At 42.9% G+C, this 24,371-nt stretch overlaps 1 protein-coding gene across 1 annotated transcript in view; it reads left to right on the forward strand.

Annotated features, from left to right (window-relative positions):
• The window catches only part of SERINC5 (serine incorporator 5), a 103,277-nt gene that overhangs the window by 70,293 nt on the left and 8,613 nt on the right, over nt 1–24,371 (forward strand). The window contains exons 3-9 of the mRNA XM_082724766.1: nt 588–766; nt 1,235–1,317; nt 3,027–3,120; nt 8,721–8,932; nt 11,896–11,991; nt 16,478–16,604; nt 22,686–22,752. Of these exons, the coding sequence (XP_082580892.1) occupies nt 588–766; nt 1,235–1,317; nt 3,027–3,120; nt 8,721–8,932; nt 11,896–11,991; nt 16,478–16,604; nt 22,686–22,752 (858 nt within the window). The remainder of the gene's footprint in view (nt 1–587; nt 767–1,234; nt 1,318–3,026; nt 3,121–8,720; nt 8,933–11,895; nt 11,992–16,477; nt 16,605–22,685; nt 22,753–24,371) is intronic.

Raw genomic sequence — 24,371 nt, forward strand, 5'->3', positions numbered from 1 at the left:
CTCTCTGCCTTCTTGTAATCTCTGTCTATCAAATAAATAAAATCTTTAAAAAAAAAAAAAAGATTCCGAGAAAATTAAGAAAAAGTCTTTGGAAGAGGGACTTTTTTCTCAGTCTGTATTTCTCTGTGCACCACGTACATTTCCACATTGGGTTTTGACTTGTGCTGAACAAACACTTCATGACATCCCTTCCTTATCTGGCTTTCTTTTTTTTAGAAGTCTATTTATTTTAAGATTTTATTTATTTATTAATTTATTTCAGAGAGAGGGAGAGGGAGCATAAGAGCACAAGCAGAGGAGACCGGGCTGAAGGAGAGGGAGAAGCAGACTCCCTGCTTAGCAGGGTGCCAGGTGGGGCTTGATTCCAAGACCCTGGGATCATGACCTGAGCCAAAGGCAGATGCTTAACCTACTGAGCCACCTAGGTACCCCTTTGTTTACTTATTTACTTTTGAAGTAATCTCTGCACCCAACATGGGGCTCAGACCCACCACCCCAAGATCAAGAGTCACATTCTATTCTGACTGAGTCAGCCAGGAGCCCCTCTTCACCCAGTTTGAACAGATGAATTTTTTCTTTTTCCTCAGATTCCATTTTATGAAGATATTTGTAAAGGCATTAAAGCTGGTGACACCTGTGAGAAGTTGGTGGGGTATTCTGCAGTGTACAGAGTCTGTTTTGGAATGGCCTGTTTCTTCTTCATCTTCTGCCTCCTGACCCTGAAAATCAATAGCAGCAAAGGTTGTAGAGCGCATATTCACAATGGGTAAGTCTTTGGTCTTCGAGAGTGGGGGTAGGTGGTCTCCCCTGATGCTTAGAGTACTGATCCTCAACCTCATGCTCATCAGACCGTCTGACTACTCTTCCTCTAGTTGAAATTGTTGACTGACCTTAGGGAAGGTGGGATTTGTCACCCTTCAGTGGCTTAAGAACTAGAGTCCTATTTGTAACACTTAGTACCACAACGAGAATTGCAGTGGAGACGAGAGTTTTTATTTCTTGTGTTAAGGCCTGTCCCTACATCATCCCCCCACCTCAACAAAGTGGTTGGGTTGGTCTAATTATGGGAAAAGGCAGTCTCCGGTCACTTAATTACTTCCCCTCGATTTGGAAGGAACAGTACCAACAACAGAAACATGGGCTGACATACTTACCTTCTAAGAGCTCTTTTGTCCTTCCATGAATATCATTTAAATACATTTCCTCTTTTTTTTTTTTTTTTTTTCCCTTCCAGCTTTTGGTTCTTTAAACTTCTGTTGCTGGGGGCCATGTGCTCAGGAGCTTTCTTCATTCCAGATCAGGAGACCTTTCTGAATGGTACAAATGGGGTATTTGGGTGGTACCTATTTATTTTGTCCTTACCTGTTTTGTAAAATTGTTGCAAACTGTAGTCCAGGGTGCCTTTGATATTTTGAATTAGTGATTTTCTTGTGGTTTCATAAAAAAGCCCCTCCTTCCCTGCCCACTCTTCATCCACCCTCACTTCTCCCTCTCTTCTCCCCGTGACACCCACTCCTGCTTGATCTCTCCCCTATTTCCTCCCTTTCTGGCTGGGTGTTCCTCTGCAGCCTAGAGAATTCAAAGGATAATTTTAAGGCTGTTGGCCCGAGGGGAAAAGTGGGGCACTTAAAATGTGTTTGAAAACCAGTTCGGCCTGTCAGCATGACTCCCATCAGCCATGTTTGAATGGGCCCAGGGAGGCCTTGTTCTTTCCCAGGGAACCGCCCGGGAAATCCGCCTGCTCCGGACCTCGGGCTGTCCTAGCAGCTTCAGATCTGCCTGCAGCTGTGGTGAGATCAGACCGGCTTCCTCTAGTCCTAGTCCTACCTGTAAACTTACCTGACCTGAAACTGTGTAACACCGAATTATGTTTCTTTTTCGTAGGATTTACCAAAATTAATTTAATTGGAAGCCTTTAATCATACCTGAAACAGGGGCCTTTTTTCATAAGAGTCCGGAAGGGAAAAAAGCCTGAATTTCAGTGGTTCGAAACTCTGTTTAACCCATACGAATTCATGTGTCTAGTTCAAGTAGTAAAAACATGCACGCAGTAGCCGTCCGTAAGGAACAGCCCACAGCCTCTCAGATGGTCACTAGGGTCTGGCTAGTTTTTAGGGTCATACTAATTTTTTTGTTTTTGTTTCAAGATTTCATTTACTAATTTGAGAGAGAAAGCGCATATATGCATGGACCAGGTGGGGAGAGAAGAGGCAGAGGCAGAGGGAGAGATAGGCTTCTCACTGAGCAGGGAGCCTGATGTGGGGCTCGATTCCAGGACCCTGCGATACCACTTGAGCTGAAGACAGACACTTCACCCACTGAGCCACCCAGGTGCCCCTAGGGTCATACTAATTTTTGTAGTCCTTAAGGAAGTTATATTTAAGTCTTATTTTTTTCCTAAAATGCTGTTAATTAGTTTTCTGTTCCCTACAGATGTACTTTTATGTATGGAAATGGTAGATTTAGGGTGGGAAGTGGCCCAGTGGTCCTCTAGTGCAACTCAGTCATTTTTACAGACAAGCTGTAACCCAGAGGAGCGACATGGCTCACTCAAGGTTAGAGCTTTTGTGTCGCGGAGAAGTGGATCTGAGTCTCTCTGAACCTCATTTCTCTACTAGTCTCCGGTGACTCCATGGGCAATACAGTTTGAACCCTTTTTTACCTCATAACTTGTGTTTTTTAGTTTTAGATTGTGGGTCATTGTTGATTTTATGAACGACTTCATCTGTTAGGCTATCTGGCAGATGCGGTATGGAGGTTAAGCCCAGGTGCTCCCGAGCCACACTCTGTGTGTTCACATCCCAGCCTAGTCCTTTACTAACTATGGGACTTGGTTGGTTTACATGGACTCTCCATTTTTCTCATCTGTGAAGTGGGTATAGTGGTGGCACCCATTGTATGGGATTGCCTGGAAATTAAAGGTACAAGAAGAACACGGTAAAGATAACTACAGTCTTTATTTTCCTTTGACCTCAATGCCAGAACAGTCACCTCAGCTCCTTTGGGACGATGGTCTTCTTTTGCAGCCTGGCGCTATGTGGGAGCCGTCGGAGGCTTCATCTTCATAGGCATCCAACTCATCCTGCTCGTTGAGTTCGCACATAAATGGAACAAGAACTGGTATGTGCATTTTGGGGGAAGCTTCCAAGTGAGCTCGCCTGCTGCTCAGATAAACTGCCCACAGGACGGTGTTAACCAGCAGCTCTGAATTGTGCTGGGATCAGCAGCCTGCTTACGCCTCAGATAGCTGGTCCACACTTTCCCTTCACTCCTGCTCTTTGAACCTTTTCATTCACTCCTCTACCATGCTGTTCTTCTCTCCTTTCTCCCTTTCCTTCTTCCATTTCATTTCTCTTCCCTTTTTGGCTTTTTCCCATGCGCTGTCGTTTGGGCTCTGAGTGGGCTGGCCCTTTTCAGCCCTGGCTTCCTGGTTGGGATGGTGGGTGCCTGAAAATTTGGGCAGGCTTTATCATAGGCTTCTGTCCTTAAGAGATTTTTAAAAAGAAAAAAAAAAAAAAAAAAAACTTTGGAGCTGAAAATACAATTTCTGCAAAGAATATGATAGTTGTTTTCTTAAATTTTTATTGGTTCCTCCTCCACCTGCCTAAGAGTCTAAGGATCCCTTCACTAGGAAGGTCTGTTGTGTTGCCTTAGAGAGCTATCCTGAATTAAAAGATGTAGAGTTCTTCTAACTGCCTTGAACATGGGATTCACATCCTAGAATGAAGTGGAAAATGCCAAACTATTAATAGCTACTTTTATTTCTATTTATTTTATTACTGAACCACATTGAGGGACGGGCAGCTAGAAGAGGGTTAACCCTTTGAGTGCTAAGACTGGCTGGGCTCTTGTTGTGACTCCAGGCAAGGCACTTGGTTTCTTGTTGTCTTACTTTGCTTATAAAATACAAATGGAAGGGTGCCTAGGTTAGTCAGTCAGTTAAGCACCTGACTTTGGCTCAGGTCATGATCTCAGGGTCCTAGGATGGAAAGTATGAGCATCAGGTTCTCTGCTCAGCAGGGAGTCTGCTTCTCTTTCTCCCCTTGCCCTGTGTGCCCCCCCCCCCGTGCTTTCTCTCAAATAAATAAATGAAATCTTTTAAAAAATACTTGAATGAAAATACCTATTGTACCTGATAAAACTTTTGCTATTTTGTAGATTTTTGTTTGTATTGTGTTATTTTATAATGTTTTGGAAAAAGGGCAGAAAGTAATGAATGAATTTGAAATTTATTTTTTATCTTGGACAAAAAACACATGGTCTGAATTCTTTGACAGTCTTTTTTTTTTTTTTTTAAGATTTTATGTATTTATTGGACAGAGAGAGAGAGAGAGAGAACACAAGCAGGGAGAGCAGCAGAGGGAGAGGGAAAAACAGGCTCCCTGCTAGGAGGACCCCGGAATCATGACCTGAGGCAAAGGCAGATGCTAAACCAATTGAACCACCCAGGCACCCCTGAAAATACTTTTCATTCTGATTACATTCCTCAGCTTGGTAGTAGTAGTAGTTTCATTTTGATTTTGGTTTTGTTTCTTTGGAGAACAAATCAAGAGGTGCATGAGTGAAAGGCTAGTGTTATCATTTTTTAATTTAGTAAATATTGGAGTAAGCACTCAAATACTTACAGTTTTTAAAATTTTACAGCACATTGAATAGTCACATAGATAGCACTACAGAAATTTATTTTGTCTAATAAAAAGTCATTCAAAATTTTTTGTAAAATTTTCACATGTATACTTCAAAATATTGAACTTTTATTTTTTTATTTTATTTATTTTATTTTTATTTTTTGTTTTATTTTTTTTTTTAAGATTTTATTTATTTATTTGACAGACAGAGACCCCAAGTAGGCAGAGAGGCAGGCAGAGAGAGAGAGAGAGGAGGAAGCAGGCCTCCCTGCAGAGCAGAGAGCCCCATGTGGGACTCGATCCCAGGACCCTGGGATCATGACCTGAGCCGAAGGCAGAGGCATTAACCCACTGAGCCACCCAGGTGCCCCCCAAATATTGAACTTTTAAAAATAATAATGTCTTCAGTACTGAGTGCCTGATTTGCCCATTAAGTAGTATGTTCTCTTGAGAATACTTGTGCTTCTTCAGCTCTGATTTGACTGTTTTGATTGATTCTAAAGCCATTTTCAGAGACTAATTATTGATGCCAAGTTTTAACAGGCATTTTGGAAGAGTTAGGCTGCTGTAAAAACCTTCCAGAAACCACTCAATAAGAATGGCTTCAGAGCTTTGCGACAAATGATGTTGCTGTTGTCTTGGCGTTGAGGCTAATATCCCAACAAAATCCCTATTGTCATCATATTCATAGCTGATTTGTCTGCCTAAAATTAGGATTAAGCTAGGAAACTATTTTCAGGTAAATTAATTTACTAGTTTTTGGGGGGTGTCGTTTTTTAATAAAGACTGTTGCTTACAGGGTTAGTCTAGAAAATACATCACTCCTAATGGAACAACCAAAGTACTTTTTCTTTCCTTTTCTTCTCTTTTCTTTTTCTTTCCTTTTTTTTTTTTTTTAAAGATTTTCTCTATTTATTTGTCAGAGAGAAAGAGCACAAGCAGAGGGAGCAGCAGGCATAGGGAAAGGGAGGAGCAGGTTCCCCACTGAGCAAGGAGCCTGACATGGGATTCGATCCCAGGACCCTGGGATCATGACCTGAGCCGAAGGCAGACGCCTGACTGAGTGAGCCACCCAAGCATCCCTTTCTTTTCTTTTTAAAAACATTTTATTTATTTATTTATTTGACAGACCGTGAGAGAGGGAACACAAGCAGGGGGAGTGGGAGAGGGAGAAGCAGGCCTCTCACTGACCAGGATACTGGATGCAGGGCTTGATCCCAGGTTCCTGGGATCACAACCAGAGCCAAAGGCAAAGGCTTAATGACTGAGCCACCCAGGGCCCCCCTTTCTTCTCTTTTCAATAAACATCCTGAGAAGGAAAAGATCCCAGTGCTAATAGGCCTGAGGCCCTGGGCCCAGAAACCAGGAGACTCCAAGTGTTTATGTCCCCACTTCTTTTTAGGTGTATTACTTGGCCTCTCTGACCTCAGTTTTCATACCTACAGAATAATATGGTTGCATTAGATGTTTAATGTGTTCTTTCCTTTCTACCTCAAATTTTGTGATTTGAAATGACAACTCTTTATCAAAAATGAAATAGCAAAAAGTCGAAGGTACATTCAGGTGTTTCTCACAAAGACCCATCTTCTAAATGTGCTAGATCTGTTATTTCCATTGTTGTTGGGTCCTACTGAGTCCCAAGCCCAAGGGCAGCCGACTCTCCCAACCTGGCACCCGCATACTGTGTTGTGCACTCTGCCGGTTTTCTGGTCCTTTTCTCATCTCCTTCCAAGTGCTTCTTCCCATTTAGCATTTACTCACATTTTGCGGGGGATTTAATTATGTGCCAGACTGTGTGGTAGGCACAGAGAGTATAAAGATATGGCACCTATGTGGGACACCTGCCGGAGCAAGCTGTCACCGAGGCGGAAGTCATGAGTCTGAAGCTGCAGGAGTGGCGGCCATTCTGCTACCTTTGCTGCACAAAGTTATGGTTTAACGGTTGATAGTCCTCACACCAGTATTCATTAAGCACATATTATCTGCCAGTCGTTCAACAGCAGGAGAAGAGCAGAGAACACAGTGATGTCCTGATCCATGGAGCTTACCTCCTCCTGTTGGGGAGGGCAGGGGCACCGGGAGGACATCAGTTTATGATCAAGCAGATAAGGAAGTAACAGGCTCAGTGGTAGAAAAGACTAGAGGGAAAGAAAGCAGGGTGTGGGCTTTGGGGAGAGCAGGGCAGGGAAAGGCTTCCCAATCAGGTGTGAGGGAGACAACCGTGAGAGGTGGAAGGGGGAGAGATGGAGGCAGGACTCTGCTGGGCCCAGGCCCAGTGTGTTGAGGGGCAAACGGGCATCCTCTGTGCTGCGCCCCCTAGTGCTGAAGGGTGGGCACCAGAGGTGAGAATAGGAGAAGGCATTGGTTCAGATCATGTCAGGCTTCTGGGGCCCTTGTGTGAGATGGGAGGGCATCACTGGGGTTTGAAACAAGAAGAACATGATATGATGTACATTTTAATTCCAGAAAAGATTGGAGGAGGATAGAGTTGCAAGTGAGCAGGCCTGACTGTAGCTCGAACAATGATGGCAGCAGTTAGGTTCTGGTATGTTCCAGAGTTGGAACTCATAGACTTTGCTGCTGGTGATGAGGATGTGGTCGGGGAGGAGGGAGCTGGGAGAGGAAGATTGCAGTCAGGAGTTGTTCCCTTTTTGTAAAAAATTCCTCTTCTCAGGGTGCCTGGGTGGCTCAGTTGGCTAAGCGTCTATCTCCTGGTTTCAGCTCCAGGTCATGATCTCAGGGTCCTGGGATTGAGCCCTAGCTTGGGCTCTGCACCCAGGGCACTCTGCTTGTCTCCCTCTGCTCCTCCCCCTGTTTGTGTGTGCTCTCTCTGTCTCTCAAATAAATAAATAAAATCTTAAAAAAAAAAAAAAGCCCTTCATATGCTAAAAATAGCCCAAAAGACCAGTGGTGAAACAGTCTCACCCCACCCACATACTGGTCAGCTGTGTTCATCTTTTTCTACACAATGCATTCTGTTTCTCTGTCACTGATTACCATTTGGCTTTTAGAATTTTATTTTTCATAAGTCTCATTTTCTGTCATTTCCTCTTTTATGTTAGACTAATTCTGTCGTCATTGAGTGCCTGGCTTGGTTTCAGGAATATGATGGTCATTATCATTTCTCTCTGTCCTCCTTGTTTGTCTCTGGCTACAATAACTTTTTCATAATTAAAACATTTTAGCTGAGTTGCCTGAATGCATTCCAGTTTTGTGAAAACATGAAGCAAATTGCTCTCTCTGTGAAGGTTTGTTGGAACGTAGTTACAGTGGGGCCTTTTAATCGTAAGACGGACAACATTGATTCACTCCATGCTCTCTCTTGTTCTGTCCTCTTTATTTCGTGGTTTGGAACACTTTTTTGGGTCATTCTTCTGAAGAATTTCTAGAGATTATTAAACCACCACTTATTCCTTCCTTCCCTTTATTAATATATATATAAACTAGAAAGCAGATTAATCTCTGGAAGTTTCTTATTGTAAATCCCGTTATAATTTTTACTCATTTCCAGGCTGATTTTATTCTCTTCACACTCTCCCTCCATCCTACATGGCATTGTTTTCGAGAAGCAGTAGATGCCTCTTTGCAGCAGATCGATGAAAGGGCCGAGGTCAGCTAGTCTGTCTGTGAGTGAGGTTGACTTGCTGCTTCTCTCCCTAAAGTAGTAAGAGGCAGTGGCACGTTCAGGCTCCATGTTGAGGGGGAAAATGTGAAGAGAACCCCATCTAGGAGCCACTTGTTTTTGAAACTTGCCGAAGACCGCCACAGGGTAATTCCTATTCAGAACGGGGAGGGTAGAGTCAAGTCTGTGGACGTGCATCGTAGTTGATGAACACACATTAAAAACAACGTTTTCATGTTTAGAAAACATTCTGAGCCTGATCTAAAACATTTTTGCATATTTACCTGTATCTTCTGGCTTTGCTGGAGCATAATTGTGGTAAAAGGATAGGTCTCTGGACAGTTGGGTTTATCTTGGCCTGCGGCCTGAGAGCACTGTGAGTGCCTGAGGGGTGGTTAAGGGTGGTCAGAGAATGGGGGCTGCATTGACTTGTCTTCTCTCCCCTCTGTCTGACACTTGTGGAGAAACAGGACTGCAGGCACGGCTACCAACAAGCTGTGGTACGCAGCTCTGGCCCTCGTGACACTCATCATGTACTCCGTTGCCACCGGAGGCCTGATTTTGATGGCGGTGTTTTATACACAGAAAGAGGGCTGTCTGGAAAACAAAATTCTCCTGGGGCTGAATGGGGGCCTGTGTCTGCTCATTTCAGCAGTAGCCATCTCGCCCTGCGTCCAAAATCGTAAGCACATTTTTTTCCCCCTTCCCCTTGATTTGTATTTTGTTGTGTCTAAATTTGAGCAAAACCTCATGTTTTTGTGTTTTTAAACTATGGTCATTCCTTAAGTTACTGTGGAGGGGTCCGCCATAGGAAGGGTAGGACACACTTGGGCTGAATGTGATAGCCGGCGTGCCTCGGGTCCAGAAAGATCGGAATGTGGTGAAGTCAATCAACAGGAAGGTAGATGTTACCGTTATTATTATTTTTTAAAGATTTTATTTATTTATTTATTTGTTTGTTTATTTGAGAGGAAGAGAGACAGGGATAGTGACAGAGAGCACAAGCAGGGGGAGTGGGGGAGAGAGAGAAGCAGGGAGCCTGCTGAGCAAGGAGTGTGACATGGGTCTTGATCCTATCATGATCTGAGCTGTAGACACTTAACCAAATGGGCCACCCAGGCGCTCCAGATGTTACCATTATTAAATAAGGTACTACAGGGACCCTTTAAGTGGAGGATGCCTTGAGTGTGTATTAAGTTCTTCCTTGTATTCCCTGTGTAAAACTTGAATGAGAAAACTCCAGAAGGAGCTCTTTCTGGGCTCATCTTTCACCCAAGGCCTCTGGCTCAGAAATCGGGAACGATGTGGTGTAGGAGTCAGGAAATGGAAAATCCAGTCTGGCTGAGCCAGCAGCCAGCCCCGTGAGCTAACCTTCCTCAGACCCAATTCTTTCTCAGTGAAGCCAACAGAAATCTGTAAACCTTCCTGGCTCAAGGTTGTTTCAAAGGCAAATGGAAGAGGGGCGCCTGGCTGGCTCAGTCAGTAGAGGATGTGACTCTTGATCTTAGGGTCATGAGTTTGAGCCCCACTTTGGGCTAGAGCTTACTTAAAAACAAACAAAACCCCACAAAGGCAAAACAGAAGAGATACTGGGATTTGAAAATGCTTTAGAAAGTATAGGCCTGGGGCACGCCTGGGTGGCTCAGTGGGTTGGGCCGCTGCCTTCGGCTCAGGTCATGATCTCGGAGTCCTGAGATAGGGTCCCACATCGGGCTCCCTGCTCAGCGGGGAGCCTGCTTCCCTCTCTCTCTCTCTCTGCCTGCCTCTCCATCTACTTGTGATTTCTCTCTGTCAAATAAATAATAAAATAATAATAATAATAATAATAATAATAAAAGAAAGAAAGTATAGGCCTGAGTTGTCTTTTATCAACAACTCCTGATATCTTAGATCAGAATACCATCTTTGGTTGTAGAAAGAAGTATTCATGATCTAATTTTCTTGAAGGTATCTTACTCTACAGGAGATGAAATGCAAGTGATATCTAGGTTTTTAATAGGAAAAGGGAAAGGTGGCCAATAATGTATAGCGCCTCCAGTCATTTCTAAAATGGTGATCTAAAAAGTGAAACTAGTCTTAGGGCACCTGGCTTGCTCCATCCCTATTGGAAGAGTGTATGACACCCGATCTCAGGGTCATGAGTCCAAGTCTCACGTTTGGTGTAGGGATTAAGGAATTTAATAAATAAACTTTAAAAAGTGAACTAGTATTGAATAATTTAAAGGTTTTCTGGTACTGAAAATTCCAATAACATTATTGAAAATGAGAGTCCTAATTTCCCAGTCCCTTTAACTGATCAGTTAAGAATTTCCTAAAACATACTAGTATTCAGATTAAACTTCCATTTGGGTTAAATCCTACTTTTTAAAATAGTTATAATTTGAAATATTTAGTTTAATGCCATTAGTGGCTGAAGTGAGTCTTATTCCCGTGTCAAAGAGCAGCATTTATAAAAGTCTATTTCTAGGGATGCCTGGGTGGCTCAGTCATTAAGCATCTGCCTTCATCTCAGATCATGATCCCATGATCTTGGGATCGAGCCTTGCATTGGATTCCCTGCTCGGCGGGAAGCCTGCTTCTCCTTCTCCCACTCCTGCTTATGTTCCCTCTCTCGCCTTCTCTCTCTGTCAAATAAATAAATAAAATCTTTAAAAAAAAAAAAAGACTACTTATATACTTTTGTTGTATAGTATAGTTTATCTTATTTATTTAATTTAAAAAGAGATTTTATTTATTTGTTTATTTGAGAGAGAGACAGTGAGAGAGGGAAGAGGGAGAAGCAGGCTTCCCGCCGAGCAGGGAATCCAATGCAAGGCTTGATCCCAAGACCCTGACCTCATGACCTGAGCTGAAGGTAGACACTTAACTGCCTGAGCCACTCAGGCACCCCTGGTTAGTAAAATTTAGCAATTAAAACTTGAAACAAATTTAATCAGAGGGAAGACTGGATGAACCCTGAGTCCTTTCATGTAGGCAGATGGTTAAAAATTCCACCCAAAAATGATACATCCTTTTTGTCATTTCCTGGTAACTCTGAATGAAGGAAACACCTCATTTAATTTAAATATTATAGCATGTTAAAACTCTTCCCTCAATGACTGCTGAACCCCAGTGCCTTCTTCTTTGACCTGAACTGGTATTCACGAAGGTTTTTTGTTTTTTGTCTATTGACAAGTCGAGGTTTTTCTGCTGTCATGGACTTCAAGTGTCTGATGGCCTCCTAGAATCTGGAATCCATGCCCTGTGACATCTGTTTCCCATTTATCTCACTAAGCTACATGGTCTCACCGATAATGATGGTGAATTTTCTTCTGAGGTCTTAAGATTTGAGAACTAGTGTCCATGAACTTCAGGAGGACCAGGCAGTACACTTAATTCAGTTGTTATTAGAGTGATGTGGCGGTAGAGGACTGCAGAACCTGGCGTCTCTAAAACAACATAGTCAGGCTTCGTGGATAATTCTGCCCCTTTCCCTGTCTTTTTAGTGTTGTTTGGAAAATAACATTATTGACCTTTTCCTTCCTTCAGAGATGGGGGTCTTGGTTTGAGAAGCATCATTTGGGGATGGGGACCTCGTTTTCTTAGGCTTTCTTATTTTTGAAATTTCAGACCCTGTGTTAAAATCTGACCCTCTGATTTTTCCAGGACAGCCCCATTCCGGGTTACTGCAGTCTGGGCTTATAAGCTGCTACGTGACGTATCTCACTTTCTCGGCTCTGTCCAGCAAACCTGTAGAAGTAGGTAAGCCAGCCCGCCACCTTAGGGAGTGTGTGCGTGCGGTACGAATATTTTCATTGTGGAGGAAGGAATTTGAACTGTTGTTCAGAATGTCGAAGGTACAATAAATTGAATGGATGATCTAAAATTTTCACTAGATAAAGTCTTTAACATTGGATACGAAAATGAAAAATTTCTTCTCCTGAGTCTTCCCGCTGTGTAGGGAAGACAGGAACAAAGATGGGTTGTTGAGTTTGCTTTGGGGCCTAATATGCGTTTTCCCACTCTGTGTTTTCAATGAACGTTACTGTATTTTGCTTATTTTGTGTTGTTTTTTGCTTGTTGTTAATTTACTTTTCTTCAGGTGGTCATCTCTCTGACGTAAGAGAGAGTGGGAGAAGGAAGCAGGAGACAGGATTTGAGCCCAGCTCTAACAGTGGCTGACTTGAACTGCTCTTCTTAAATGCTGTTTATTTATCGAGACTATAGAACATTCATGAACTTGGGAGTCAGACCGCCTGGGTTTATAGCTTGCTTCTGCCACTTCAGTAACTTGTAGAAGGTTATACCTCTCTCTGCCTAGATACCTTGTCTTTAAAGTAAGGATTTTCATTATTATTTTATCAAGGTAATTAAACAAGATTCCTATTTTATAGGGTAGTTTTAAAGAATTCAGTGAGTGTGTATGTGTGTATATGGTCCTGGCATGTTGTAGGTACTCTATGTGGGTTAGCTATTGTTACTGGAGAGTGGTTGTAAAGATTATTTGAGAACTAGAAGAGCCCTGTCGTATTATAAATTGTTAATGTATGAGCCCCTTGTCAGAAAACACCAAAAGACCATTTTTTAAAAAGATTTTATTTATTTATTTTACAGACAAAGATCACAAGTAGGCAGAGAGGCAGGCAGAGAGAGATGGGAAAGCAGGCCCCCTACTGAGCAGAAAGTCTGATGCGGGGCTTGATCCCAGGACCCTGAGACCATGACCTGAGCTGAACCCAGGCGCCCCAAAAGACCATTTTTTATTTTGATTTCTGAACTCACTGTATTTCATTATCTATATCAGTTTTGTGATAAATGTATATATAAATGTATACACACATATATACACAGAAGTATTTATAAATGTGTGTATGTTTGGGTACATTTGATCTTTTATAAATCAAGTTAAATAAATGTGCTATCTTTTCTCTAGAATAGAAAATTGAAGTTTTCCTTTTTTAAATGTAGGAAGTAAATGTAAAGATCATCTTTAAAGTTTTACATACATGTATTGTGTGTATGAGTCTTGTCTTTAGAGCTTTTTATAGTGCAGAGTGGTACAATTGTAGGTCTTTTATTAAGTATAGTCTATCCTAGATTTAATTCTTTTTTAAAATAGCTCTATCTTGACTCTTAAGTTTTTTTGTCTAGCTTCTTTAAGAATTTCTTTTACAGCTATTAATTTTTGGTTTTAATATAGTGAGGTTTTTGGTTAGAGTGTTTTTCTCTTAAATGGCAGTTATCACTTACAAACAGAAAACTTACTCGTAGTTTCAGGAAATACTATTTAAAGAGAAAAGTTCATATTTTGGTCAGTTAAAAAAATTTTTTTTCCCCTTTGGCTTAAGAATAAAGATTCCTTACACCACAGCACAGTTATTTTTGCTGTCTCAAATGTGAGTGCCAGTAATAATTGTAGTCCATCTTCTAATACTCAGAATGTGCATGTTTGTAAAATGGTTTTTATTTTTATTTATTTATTTAGGGAGTGGGGAAAGAGAGAGAGAGAATCTCAAGCAGGCTCCAGTCCCAGTAGGGAGCTTGTTGCATGGAGCTTGATCTCCCAACCTGGGGATCCTGACCTGAACCGAAATCAAGAGTTCGATTACTTGGGATGCCAGGGTGACTCATTAGGTTAAGCAGCTGCCTTTGGCTCAGGTCATGATCCCAGGGTCCTGGAATCAAGTCTAGTATTGGGCTCCTTGCTCAGCGGGGAGCCTGGTTCTTCCTTTCCCTCTGCCTACTATTCCCCTGCTTGTGCACACATGCTCTCTCTCTCAAATAAATAAATAAAATCTTTAAAAAAAAAAAAAAGAGTTGGATGCTTAACCAGCTGAGCCACCCAGGTACCCTACTTCTTGAAACTTAAGAAATCTAGAAATCTAGAAAACATCGGGATGTTCATACGCTATTTTTTAAGCTTTTTTTTTTTTTTCAAAGATTTTAAAAATTTGTCAGAGAGAGAGAGAGCACAAGTGGGGAGAGCCGCAGGAAGAGGGAGCAGCAGGCTTCCTCCTGAGCAGTGAGCCCAATGTGGGGTTTGATCCCCAGGATCCTGGGGTCATGACCTGAGCTGAAGGCAGACACTTGACCGACTAAGCCACCCAGGTGCCCCTAAACTTTTTTTTTTTTTTAAGACATTTTATTTTTAAGTAATCTCTGCACCCAGTATGGGCCTTGAACTCAGAACCCTGAGATCCAGAGTTGCGTGCTCCTTTGACTGAGCCCGCCAGGCACCCCAGGATGTGTTTGTGTTTAGCACTTATTTTTATTTTTATTTTATTTTATTTATTTATTTGACAGAGAGAGATCACAAGTAGGCAGAGAGAGAGAGGAGGAAGCAGGCTCCCTGCTGAGCAGAGAGCCCAATGTGGGACTCGATCCCAGGACCCTGAGATCATGACCTGAGTCGAAGGCAGCAGCTTAACCCACTGAGCCACCCAGGCACCCTTATTTTTATTTTTTTAAAAGTAGGCTCCATGTCCAACATGAGGCTTAACCTCATGGCCCTGAGATCAAGAGTCACATGTTCTACCGATCATGCCAGCCAGGCGACCCCACACACTAATTTTACCCCACCTTTGCACAGGTAATTTTATTCTGTCCTGTGGATGTCAGCAATTTCATAGACTGTAATTTGAAACACTCAGGAAGTACACACCTGGTATTGTCATGTTTCTCTACATCATGATTCAGTAACTGTTAACCAGTTATACCTATTCAATACACTGAGCAAAATGATATGTTTGTTCTGTTCCCTTGTAAACAAGACTTTTGTGCACAGTAGTAACAAATGGAATTAATGCATACTGCAGTATCATTGAGGAAAGAACTTCTCTTTAAATAACTCTTCTGTTTATAAATAAACTGATTTTTTTATTTTAGCACTGTAGACTTAGCACATTTACAGTCCTGATCAATAAAAAGAAATTATATATATATATATATATATATATATATATATATATATATATATATATAAAGAAAATGTAGAGAGGCGGCATCTGGCTGGCTCAGTTGGCAGAGCATGTGACTCTTGAGCTCTGGGTTGTGAGTTCAAGCCCTGAGTTGCGTATAAAGATTACTTAAAAATAAAATCCTTTTTGTTTCTTTTAAATTTTTATTTGCCTGTTTGAGTCGGAGAGTGAGTAGAGAGAGAACACAAGCTGGGTGGGGGCTGGTGAGGAGACGGAGAAGCTGACTTGGCCAGGCCTCTGGGTACAGAAGCCTGATAACCCAACCTAGTGTTAGGGTTAGGGTGTAGAGGCATGGCAACCCTGATCTGTGGGGGCAAAGGCAGGCTCCACTGGGAGCTGAGTTGAGGGCGCGGGTAGGGGGCCTGTCATATTCCAGGCTTGTGACCCCACTGAGTAAGGAGCCTGATGTGGGGCTCAATGCTGGGACTCTAGGATCATGACCTGAGCCCAACACAGTCACTTAACCCACTGAGCCACCCAGGCACCACCTTAAAAATAAAATCTTACAAAAAGAATAAAAGAAAGAAAGTGTAGAGAAAGGGACCATTATGGGAGACTCTTCCTGGGAAAGGAGGCAAGAAGTAAGCAAAGGATCATAGGATCATGATGATCCTATTACTGACGTAAAGGGACTTCTCGTCTGGCTGGAGCTTTGAACCAGGGGCTGCTGTAGTCAGTACATATTTGGTGACTGAGTAGCCTCAACATGCTTCTGGAGAAGATAGACATGGGAGAAACTCAACAATGTGTGCATACTACTTCTATTCAGAGCCTGCTAAGTCAACTGAAAAATGGATCTCGTTTCACTTTTTACTACTGTTTGAAGAGTACTGAAAAGAGGAGACTCTTACTACATCATGGCATAGAGGAAACCTTTGAACTCTTTGGCCCTCCACTGGAATCTGAGGGTCTTGTTTGAAGATGCTGCTTAGGTGGGAGGGGTTGCTTTTTTTTAAAAGATTTTATCTGTTTATCTGAGGGAGAAGCAGGGTCTCTGCTGAGCAGGGAGCCTGATGTGGGACTCGATCCCACGACCCTGGGATCATGACCTGAGCCGAAGGCAGGCACTCAACCAACTGAGCCACTGTATCGCAGGGGGTCCTTTGAAGTAGGAGCAATCTAGTCGGAGTTCAGTGGGACTGTAGAGTAGGAGTTTGCAATAAGAAGCCTTCCCTCTTCTAAGCTACCAGAATTTTCCCCAAGTGAATGTGTCTGTGAGCTACAACATGCTTTTTTAATGAACTCTGATTTCTTTGTCTTTTCCTTGTAAGCTCTAGATGAGCATGGGAAGAATGTGACAATCTGTGTGCCAGAGTTTGGTCAGGACCTGTACAGAGACGAAAACTTGGTTACTGGCCTGGGTACCACTCTCCTGTTCTTGTGCATCTTATATTCATGGTAAGTCTTAGGAGATACTGGAGGTCACCTTTGCAGACTTTAATATTTTGGAGGATAATTTAAGTAAGCTTTAGCAACGGCGAAGTAGAAAAACAAATCCCAGCCGAGGAAGACGGAAAGTAGATTGAACTAAAAAGTGTGTCTCACAGCATCGAACCTCAGTGTTTGGACATTTTCCTGACTTGTATTTGTGCGGGTAACTATAATAGATCTAATAGTACATTGCAAGCCTTGAGGAAAGGGTTGAATATTCGTTGCTAAAGCATTATTGGAGGGCAAGGGATTACAAAGTGGGGAAGAAATGGCTTGTGCCAGAACATTTTGGCAGCTTTCTAATCCATGGGAAATACCGTTTGTTCTGCTGCTGATGGAAAGAGTACAAAGCAGTACATACACGGTCATTTTGTGCTTGGCCCCAAAAGACAGGAAACGTCCCCTTTCTTTTATGCCGAAACCCACAATGCCGTTAAAGCGGGTTGTATTTCACGTGCTTGTTCGTGGTGGAGTCGGTGCCCCCTTTATTTAGAATGTTTCAAAGATTGCCCAGGGGAGGAAAGTAACAGATAGAAATTACTGATTCTGAGTACACATTTAACTGATAATGAAGCTTCCCGTCGGCAGTGACCTTTTCACGTTGAGGTTTTACTTCTGTGTTTTATGTTTTATTTGTTAGATTTCAATGTATAAAAATTTCAACTTGTCATGGGTGCATTATGGACTCCTCTGGTGAAAACCAAAGAATCCTGGTGGTGCTAGCTTATGTAAATAAAATGTCTTTCTGTGCACGCTGGCATTTTCTCTTACAGCTCCTACACTCCCTCCTGTTAGAAAGGGACCTACAGACAGACATTTTGGAAATGGGGGAACTGGGTTTTTAGAGTACTTGTTGAGTCATGTGTTAGGCCATGAAAGTCCCTGCTTGTGTTGCAATGTCCCATGGAAGGTTCCATAACACTAGTCCTCATCCTGTCCTCCACAGAGTGACAGATTGTCCTTGCAGTGGAAAGGACCACATTGGCCATGTCTGGCCTCTCGTTTCTATTAGTTCCATAGTTGTTCACTCTGTACCTACTCTACCCAAAGCAGTGAATAGGATTCGGGCCTAAGTCAGTGAATGTTGTCAGGAAAACCATAAAGCCACCCAAATTTTGAATGCTGATTTCCAGCTCTCTTTTTCTGAGTAAGCTCTTCCTTCCTGAGTCTATTTTTAGTGGGCTTTGGAGGGAAATAGCAGCAGCATGGCTAATTTCATCATTTATCCCTCAGGGTTTTTTCTGTATTGGCCCATAAGAAATACTGCAGATTATGTGAGGCGAAAGTAGATTACTAATGAGTAATTACCATTGACTCCACCTATCACACAAGGGCTCCCGGAGCTATGAGGTTCCTGAAGGGCTCCCCCTGTGCGGATACTGATTTCCGTCTCCTTTCAGCAGGCACCACGGTGTCGCAGTTTAATTACTAGCATTTGGTAACGTCTGTTGTTGGCATTTACACAGATTCCAAGTAGCTATGGTTGGCTTTGAAAATTGTTATCTTTTGGGAATATCAAACCAGTTCTACCAGCCTCCACTGTGGAGCCTCTAAATTCCGAAAGAGATGAGGTTTTCTTCCTCATCTCTCATGCAAGAGTGGCAGTGAACATCTGACAGGGTGAAAATGCCGTGCTGCAAAGTAACACCACGTGGCAGGTCTGTCAGCCCATGAAGTAGAATCACTGCCATCTTTCCACTGAGGGATTTATAGCAAATCGCAGCCCTGTTTCATCCAAGCAGCAAACGCTTTTTCTCGTGTGTGATTAGGCATTCCACAGCCCACAAAAACAGACCATTTTATTCTGTCAAATATCTGTAGAGTTTTTTTTAGTGATATAAAAACAAACAAGAGACATGGTACCTCACCATAAAACAGTGGTGATTTTTTTCTATATATGTAGACACAACTATGTATTTTTAATATATGTTTTTAAAGATTTTATTGATTTATTTGAGAGAGAGCATGTGTGCACAAGCAGGGGAGCAGTAGACAGAGGGAGAGGGAGAAGCAGGCTCCCCGCTGAGCAAGGAGCCCAAGGCTGGACTCAATCCCAGGACCCTGGGATCATGACCCGAGCTGAAGGCAGACACTTAACTGAGCCACCCAGGTGCCCCATCCTTTTTTTTTTTTTAAAGGAATATCTAGAATTCTTTTTTCTTTTCTTTCTTTCTTTTTTTTTAAGATTTTATTTTTTAAGTGATCTCTACACTTGATATGGGGTTGAACTCACAACCCCCCAGATGAAGAGTTGTATGCTCTTCTGACTGAATCTGCTGTCCGCCCCAGGAATATCTAGGATTCGTGAGAGAAATGGTAGGAAGCCTAAAGACTGCATAGGGTGAACATTACATGTTGTTACCGAAAGTTCCAAGGTTGCGTATGTTTGGGGTTAAGTTTTTTGTAAGCTCCTAGAAGGCTTACTGCGCTATCTCCTTATCTGCTTCTTTAGGGGACTCCCGTGCTGGCCTCCGTGCTCAGTTTCTGTTCTCTGTCCCAAGTCCTGCTTTTGGGGCACTCACTCTGAGTATGTTTTATCTTTGCTGTCATAGCTTGAAGGAACGGCTCAACCTATACCTACTCCCTGGCTTTTTAGCTGAGGCCACTCTTTCTCTAGATGCCCCTTCTCTTGTCCCCAGACATTACTGGTATGAAGAAGTATCACAGCTTGGACCCCAGGTAGGGGTTCCCTAATGGCCTTTGTATAGGTCCATCCCCCTGACACACCCTTAGGTCCCAGCCTCCACTATACTATTTCTTAATTCCCTCCTTGGTCTTTAGATTTTGATTGAAATTGTTATTTTGTTGGCTTCAAGTTCACACCGTCCAGCCAGGCAGGATCCTGGAGTCAGTGAGGGAGCCTCAGTTCCCTCATTGTACATCAAAAGGAAACTGAAGAGCATAGAGCCCATTTCTGTGATTCTCTACTCCTAGTCTCAGGGACCCTCTACTTGAGTTTCCTGTGCTAGGGTTCTGGGAGAGAGGCAGGCTCAAAGTAGTTTTTCCCCCTGGGATTGTCTGGAGTAAGGTCTTTCACTGAGGTTCAACCATAAGCTGGGTGCCTTGCCTCATTTTATTATTAGAAGGTATTTGTGCTATAAAATGGCCCCGGCTATTTCAGTTTTAACCATGCTTATGAGAATTTATTATTTAAATGTTTAGGAATTTGAATTTGAAATGAGAAAAACTGAGAATTCTTATTAAATGTGAAACAACTTGCTAATTCAAAATGAAACATTCATGGCAATAAGGCCAACCATGTAGAAATAAGTACATGGTTGGTAAGAGAATTGGAGAGAAGATTGGCTTAAACCAAGATGAGTTAGCAAATCATGGTGTCTGTTCTTTTGGTGCATTCTGTGTCTGCTACCTTTATTTAAGAAAGGAGGACAAGTTAAGAAAAAAAAAAAAAGAAGGAGGAATATACAAGCTTTATTTTGAGAATCCTGCTGCTCCCTCAACTACCAGCTAAGTTATACTGTGCATCGGGGGCCTAACTGAAACTTCACACAAAGGGTAGGACTAGTCCTGAGATCTCCTGAGGGCCCTGTAAGTTTGTCAGGGAGCAGAATCCATGGTCTCCCAACAGGAAAGTCTGGACCTGTTCTCTAGAGATTTTCTTTGATCTAGGAGAGTTTGGCCAGTTCCAAAAGCAGCTGAAACAGGTGCAGAGGGCCACCTGCATTTTGAGTCATTCTGCCAATACAGAAGAGGCCCTGGGCATGGCAGTGATGGTGGGGGATGGGCAGACGGGAGGCAGTTTTTTTGCTTTTCGCAATAGCTGCAAGGCACTGCTGGATTCTTGTGAGTGGGGGCTAGAGATAGTCAACGGGCTATGACTTGTCTGTACAGTGAAGCCCCGTCCCAATCAAATGTGATCATTGTCCTTCCGCGCCCCACCAGAAGCAGTGGGTGAAAGTTGCTCGTGCCTTAGCCCTGGAAGAGAAGAGCTTCTGCATAATCCAGGAGTTGTTGTTCAGCAACATGTCTTGCACTCACCAAACAGAGGGGTCTGAGTAGTAGAGTGCAGACAATAAGAATTTCCTAAGCTTTTAAGGAGTTTGGGAAAACAGTGTGTCCTTGTTAATTCCAAGAAGAGTATCTTCTGGGTGAAGGCCATGACTGAATTATAATAGTATTTTATAATGGCATCTTACTTGTAGAAGTTCTCTGTCATTAATGATGAACTGAATGTATTTATTTGTTTTTAAAACTAAATTCAGTTAATTAATATATAGTGTGTTACTGGTTTCAGAGGTAGAGGTCAGTGATTCGTCAGTCATATGTAAGACCCAATGCCCGTTACATTACACACCCTCCCCATTGCCCATTACCCGGTTACCCCATCCCCCCACCAACTTCAGCAGCCCTCAGTTTGTTAAGAGTCTCTTATTGTTTATCTCCCTCTCTGGTTTCATCCCGTTTTATTTTTCCTTCCCTTCCCCTATGATCCTCTGTTTTGTTTCTTAAATTCCAGTAATGAGTGAGATCATATGATAATTGTTTTTTCTGATTTATTTTGCTTAGCATAATATGCTCTAGTTTCAGCCACATTGTTGGAAATGGCAAGATCCCGTTTGATTGCTGAGTAATTGAATATAGGTATTTAGAAAAAAGAACAAAAGCTTCCCCATTCGGTGCTCTCTGATGATGGAAGTAAGTTGGCAGAGGTGCCAGAATCAAAAGCTTTGTTGTTCTTGAAACCACTTTATTCCAAAGAAATTTGCAAAAGTACAGTATTTATTCTAATGCTTTTAAAGAAAGAATACCATCCTTTAGGTGAAAATTGCAAAAAAAAAAAAATTGATCTTTCTAAAAAGTTACATTTTCCTCCGCAGAAATGATACACTATTAAATCATAACTCACATGCAGAAAATACGGCCCGCTCTTACATGCAGGAGCGAGGGGAATGTGCTTCTGGGGTGTACCGCCGTCGGAAAGGATCTCTAAAATTCCTCTGACAAGGCTTGAAGTCAGGAAGCAGGGGCGGTGGGGCCTCCATCAGCATCCCATCTGTTTCACGCAGAAGTGAAAGTGATGCTATTGGACTTGAGTGGCCCACAAAGGAAGCAGTGTGCTTGGATCCCAGAGGACCTTTTTGTGCGGAAGGCTTTTTATTGTTGATTTGCATTTCATTGATCTCTTCTGTCTTTGAGAAGGAGCATGAGAATGAGCAGAGAAGGCATGTTGCCTCATGGGGTTTATTTGGTTGAAATGAGTCTGCTAATTCCTGCTTCTCCCATGGCCACACCCCCACACACCCCCAGGCTGGCACAGAGGATGCAAGAGGTTAGGGACTGTTGTCTTTTTCACTGAGTCCCCAGGGCTTGGAACAGGGCCTGACACATGGCAGGCCTTCAGTAAATATTTGCTAAATGAACTTACAGAGTTAGTTAGAACCCTGAGTGTTATATATATTTCTGTTTGCTTAAAATATTCCCTTTCCCCCCCCCCAAAGAAATACCTCTCTCACCCCTATAAGCCAGATTTTATAATATTTTACTCTCTGGGTATAGGGAGAGTGGTGGGAAGAATTTTTTTTTTTTTTTTTTTCCTAATCACACTGATAGCTAGTCTGTTGAATTTCCGAGCAGAAAACCTTGTTCTGCCTAAGGCTGATTATCATAGTAAATAACTGTGACCTTTGCTTTCCATGCCTTTGCCTTTTTTGTTTTAATGCCATCTCTGGGTTCTTTCATTGGTTTTGATCCTTCTAAGTGAGACTAATCAAAAGTTGTGGAAAGATAAAATGGAAATCAGAAAATCCTTTTGGCTTGGTGTTTGAGGGAGGAGAGGTGAAAATCAAGATAATAGGGCCAAAAGATACCTTATCTCTTTATTGACAAACTTCTCTTGCTTAGAATGATCTAATGCAATCTGTGTAAAAAGACAACTGTAGAATTGGTCGGTCAGTTTTGGAGTAAAGTGGAATATTGAAACAGACAATTCTTTTTAAGGAGAGGACATGGTGAGCCTCTCATGAGAGCACTGGCCAGGGGGCTCTGCCCTTCCTAGGATGGGATATAATGTGTGTGTTTGTTTCCTAGCTTGACATCGACGACAAGGTCAAGTTCTGATGCTCTGCAGGGGCGATACGCAGCTCCGGAACTGGAAGTAAGTTCATTTCCCTCCCTTGCCCTGCTTCATCTCAGAAGACCCATTTTTCAGGAAGGCTCTGTGTGTTTGTGTCTTTATTGATCTGCATTCCATGATCCCATTTTTCTCCTCAGGAAAGAACACAATTTTTGTACAGAAAAAAAAATAATGTAGAGACAATGGGATTAAAATGAATCTTTGATTTTCATCCAACAGAATCAGCCTCTACTGTGGCCTTGCTCCCCCTCTCCCATCCGAGGCCTGGGTCGCTTTGTTGGGCTGCTCTCTGCGTTTTCCTCCTGTCACAATGGAGTGTGTGTGTGTGTTAACTTCTAGTCCATTCTTCTCCAGAACAGCTGTTACACATAACCTTAGGGTCGTGCTATGTATGGAGGCCACAGACAGGTATAACACAGAAGGGAAGGAATGAGCATCCCTCCCTGCCACACTGCTGAGCGTTGTCTACACGTTAGCTTATCTCATTGCTTCGGTTTGGTCAGGTGGGCATTTCTGGGTAAGGACCTGGGAGCAGTAGAGGTCCAGAGAATCAGAGGGCTTAGCAGTAGATGCCTTTTGGTCAGCAGGAAGCCTGTCACTTCCTTACCTGTGCCATAATCTTTTGTGGGGGCCCTTGGAACATCCATCAAGGTCAGAAAAGGGCTAATCCTGTGGAGGCAGCCGGGAAAAGTCTGACCCCAGGAATGGAAGGAACACAGGGTTCCAATAATGGCTGAGACTTCACAGCAATTGTTACGTGCCCGGCGCTGTTCTAAGCACTGTATTTGTGATCGCATTTCAGCCCTGTAAAAACCCAGTGAGGGCTTTATAAACTCTGTTTTAACAGAAGGGAGAGACAGAAAAGTTACTTATGCTTCTGATTTGCTGGCACTGTGACCTGGGCACCCTGGTTCCAGAGTCCATGTTCCCGAACTCTGCTGCGAGAGCTCAGTGCCAGCTCCCAGCCCTGCTGCAGACCCTGCCTGACCCCCAGCCCTCCACCCCCCCCCTTGCCATGTCCTCAGAGCTTTCCCTGGATGGAGGAGCCCTGGTATGTGTCCAGATACGGACACTCTTCTCTGCAGCTGAGGCTATGGGGACGGTCTTTCCTGCACCTGACCTGGAGACAGTGAACATTATGAAGGGTTGTCAGGCTGCCAGCAGCATTCAACGGCTCTTTCTGTCCCTTAAAAAAGAAGAAGGCTCTGCTGAGTCTGAATAGGTTACTGCTTCCTACACAGAAGAGAAGGGTCTCTAGAAGGGACGCGTTTGTTCTCCCCACAGCCGGGTGACCACCTGCTGGGGTGTGCACAGCAGCTTCAATATCCCTGTTGTGTAGAGTGCAAGCCCAAAGAATAGCACATCTCCAAGTTAGACTGAAGAGGATGTTTTCCTTCTCGTGCTAAGGAAAGTGTCCCAGTGTTTTCTTCTGAACTGGAGAGCATGCAAAACGGAAGTTGGTTTGCTCTCCTTGTATCAGGTTTCACAGGATATACCTTTGAAAGAGAAAGTTAGTAGTTTCTTATGCTAAGTTAAGTTTCAGAAGAACTAGGACCCCAGGATACCATGTCTTGAGCCCCCTGCATGATTAGTGGATCTTAGACTGTGTCACCTGATCCAAGATTCTGTCAGGTCCATTC

Source organism: Mustela nivalis (assembly GCF_964662115.1).
Source record: "Mustela nivalis genome assembly, chromosome: 3".
NCBI lineage: Eukaryota > Metazoa > Chordata > Mammalia > Carnivora > Mustelidae > Mustela > Mustela nivalis.